General features: G+C 46.0%; 1 protein-coding gene across 1 annotated transcript in view; it reads right to left on the reverse strand.

Annotated features, from left to right (window-relative positions):
* Positions 1-2,340, reverse strand: part of LOC138974267 (uncharacterized) — a 13,542-nt gene extending 11,202 nt beyond the window's left edge. The window contains exons 1-2 of the mRNA XM_070346987.1: positions 2,200-2,340; positions 811-1,165 (exon numbers count right to left, since the gene is read on the reverse strand). Of these exons, the coding sequence (XP_070203088.1) occupies positions 811-1,162 (352 nt within the window). The 5' untranslated portion in view covers positions 1,163-1,165; positions 2,200-2,340. The remainder of the gene's footprint in view (positions 1-810; positions 1,166-2,199) is intronic.
* Positions 2,341-2,606: the final 266 nt, after the last annotated feature.

Here is a 2,606-nt window from a genome sequence, read left to right on the forward strand (position 1 = left end):
AAAAACTCGACACATCTGTGGTCACTGGTGGTGAGCTTCATTCTCTACAAGTGCATATCTAAGCGATTGATGTACATCCCTGACTCTTCAATCACGCCTCTGACTCGCCATCCACATCAACTACCACGAGTATACATTCACTCCTCGGCAACAACAGTTCTCTCTCTCTATCAAGGAAAGAGAGAATGCTTACTGTCCTACAGGCTAAATATTTCGCCTCTTAAGGACACGATATGGATTATATGATAATTCGAGTTTTTACGCCCTCACGGCTTTTGATGAGATACACCAGTGTATGCGTGTTTAGTTGGTATCAACCATCTGCACTTATTGCAGAATGACCGAGGTCTTTTACGTGCCATTGTGGTGACGTGACACGGGGGTGGGATATGGCTTCCGTCTCTGGGTCTTCACATAAAGTTGACCCGTGTCCGTCCCGGTGTCACGAACTGCTGAACAATCCTTCTCATTGCGGTCAATGCGCATGCGCCAATCTTGGACTTAAAATATGCGACCCTTTGACCGAACGAACCATGGTTTAGGGTTAGGGTTAGGATTAGGGTTAGGATTAGGGTAAGGGATAGGGTTAGGGTTAGGTTGTTCACGACCTCATTAATCTCCCCATGTTAGCGCATGCGCATTGACCGCAATGAGAAGGATTGTTCAGGCAGAGTTTTCAGTTCGTGACACCGGCCCGAATTCGAACTTGCGACCTTCCGATCACAAGTGCAGTGCTCTATCAACTGAGCTACCGGGCCCCTCCCTATTACCACTAACGTCCCTCGATCATGGCTCAGGACCCCAACTCACCATCCACGAGCTGAAAGATGCGTTTGGACGTGTCGGGGTTGATGAACTCTCCCAGCAGGCAGGAGTCGCCTGCAGCCAGCAGCTCGAAGATGAGGATCTGGTCGTCGGCACTCAGCCGCTTGAAGTCCGCGGTGGCCGTGAAGGCGTAGCCCTCCCTTATGGACCCCTGCGCCACCACGCAGTTGCCGGGCCAGTGCTGGCTCGCTGCCGGCGTTGAGGGAACGGTTGTCGTCGTTGTGGGAACGGTTGTAGTTGTTGTGGGAACGATTGTCGTCGTTGTGGGAGTGCTTGACATCGTTGTGGCGTGACGGGCCACGACCAGGAGAGTTGTCACTGCTAGTAGTGGCTGCATCTTCTGTGTGGGTGGTGAGAGTTATACATTTACTACTGTCTGGTTGAGTGTGGGTGGTGAGAGTTATACATTTACCACTGTCTGGTTGAGTCTGGGTGGTGAGAGTTATACATTTACTACTGTCTGGTTGAGTGTGGGTGGTGAGAGTTACACATTTACTACTGTCTGGTTGAGTTTGGGTGGTGAGAGTTATACATTTACTACTGTCTGGTTGAGTCTGGGTGGTGAGAGTTATACATTTACTACTGTCTGGTTGAGTGTGGGTGGTGAGAGTTATATTATCAACCGGTTGATGTGGATTGGAGAATGGTATTACTGACCGGCTGATGCAGATGATGGGATTTATATTCATGACAGGTTGAAATGCTGGTGTGAGTTATATCACTGAACTGTTGATATGGGCGGTGGAGTTATATCGGATCGTGTGAAAAGAGAGTGCATGGTGAGGTGTGACGATGTAGAACACCTGCTGTCTAAAATGCCTTTTTTGTGTGTGTGTATGCCCACGAGAGGAACTTAATCTAATGTTTATACGTTATAAAAATGTTAAAAACAAATTAAAAACAAACAAACGCACAGAGAGAGAGAGAGAGAGAGAGAGAGAGAGAGAGAGAGAGAGAGAGAGAGAGAGAGAGAGAGAGAGAGAGAGAGAGAGAGAGAGAGAGAGAGAGAGAGAGAGAGAGAGAGAGAGAGAGAGAGAGAGAGAACAAGAACAAGAACAAGAACAATTCTTTATTTTACGAGGGTAATAGAGTAAGCAGTGATCTGCTTTTTTACATCTGGCCCTCGCCCTAAAGAGGGACTAGTCTAAAATTGCTAAAGAATAAGCTACATGATTATAATAGAAATGAAAGTAAGAACATATCATCAATTTACATACAATACATTGCTTAAATGAAAAATGTAAATGTAAGAGAGAGAGAGAGAGAGAGAGAGAGAGAGAGAGAGAGAGAGAGAGAGAGAGAGAGAGAGAGAGAGAGAGAGAGAGAGAGAGAGAGAGATAATACATCAAAATTAACAATGGAATTAAAACTCACCTGAGTTCTTACTAACAAAACAGTGACCCAGTGTACTCACAATCTACAGAGTATATAAGAATGTAATCAAACAAGCAGAGAGCTATAGCTATTCTTATCAGCCAGAATCTTATCCGAGAGGTGAGGGCCACATACTCACGCCACAGATTACGGGGAACTGATAAGCTCGCACAGTTATGAAAACAGAATTCAGGAGGGAAGAAAGCCTTGGACAACAGAACAGTTAAAGACACCTTCCTTACGATAAAGAACCCAAGTTCACAGCGAAAGTCTCAGGGCTCGGAAACATTAGTACAGGCATGCAGAAAAAAGAAAGAAAAAATGGGTAGCGCCGTATACTGTATGGCAGCCCGCTTTCCACCGGGAGAGAGCAGCCCGAATTTATGAATCTTATCCTTATCCCTACT

The sequence above is a fragment of the Littorina saxatilis genome, linkage group LG8 (assembly GCF_037325665.1).
Source record: "Littorina saxatilis isolate snail1 linkage group LG8, US_GU_Lsax_2.0, whole genome shotgun sequence".
Classification (NCBI taxonomy): Eukaryota; Metazoa; Mollusca; class Gastropoda; order Littorinimorpha; family Littorinidae; genus Littorina; species Littorina saxatilis.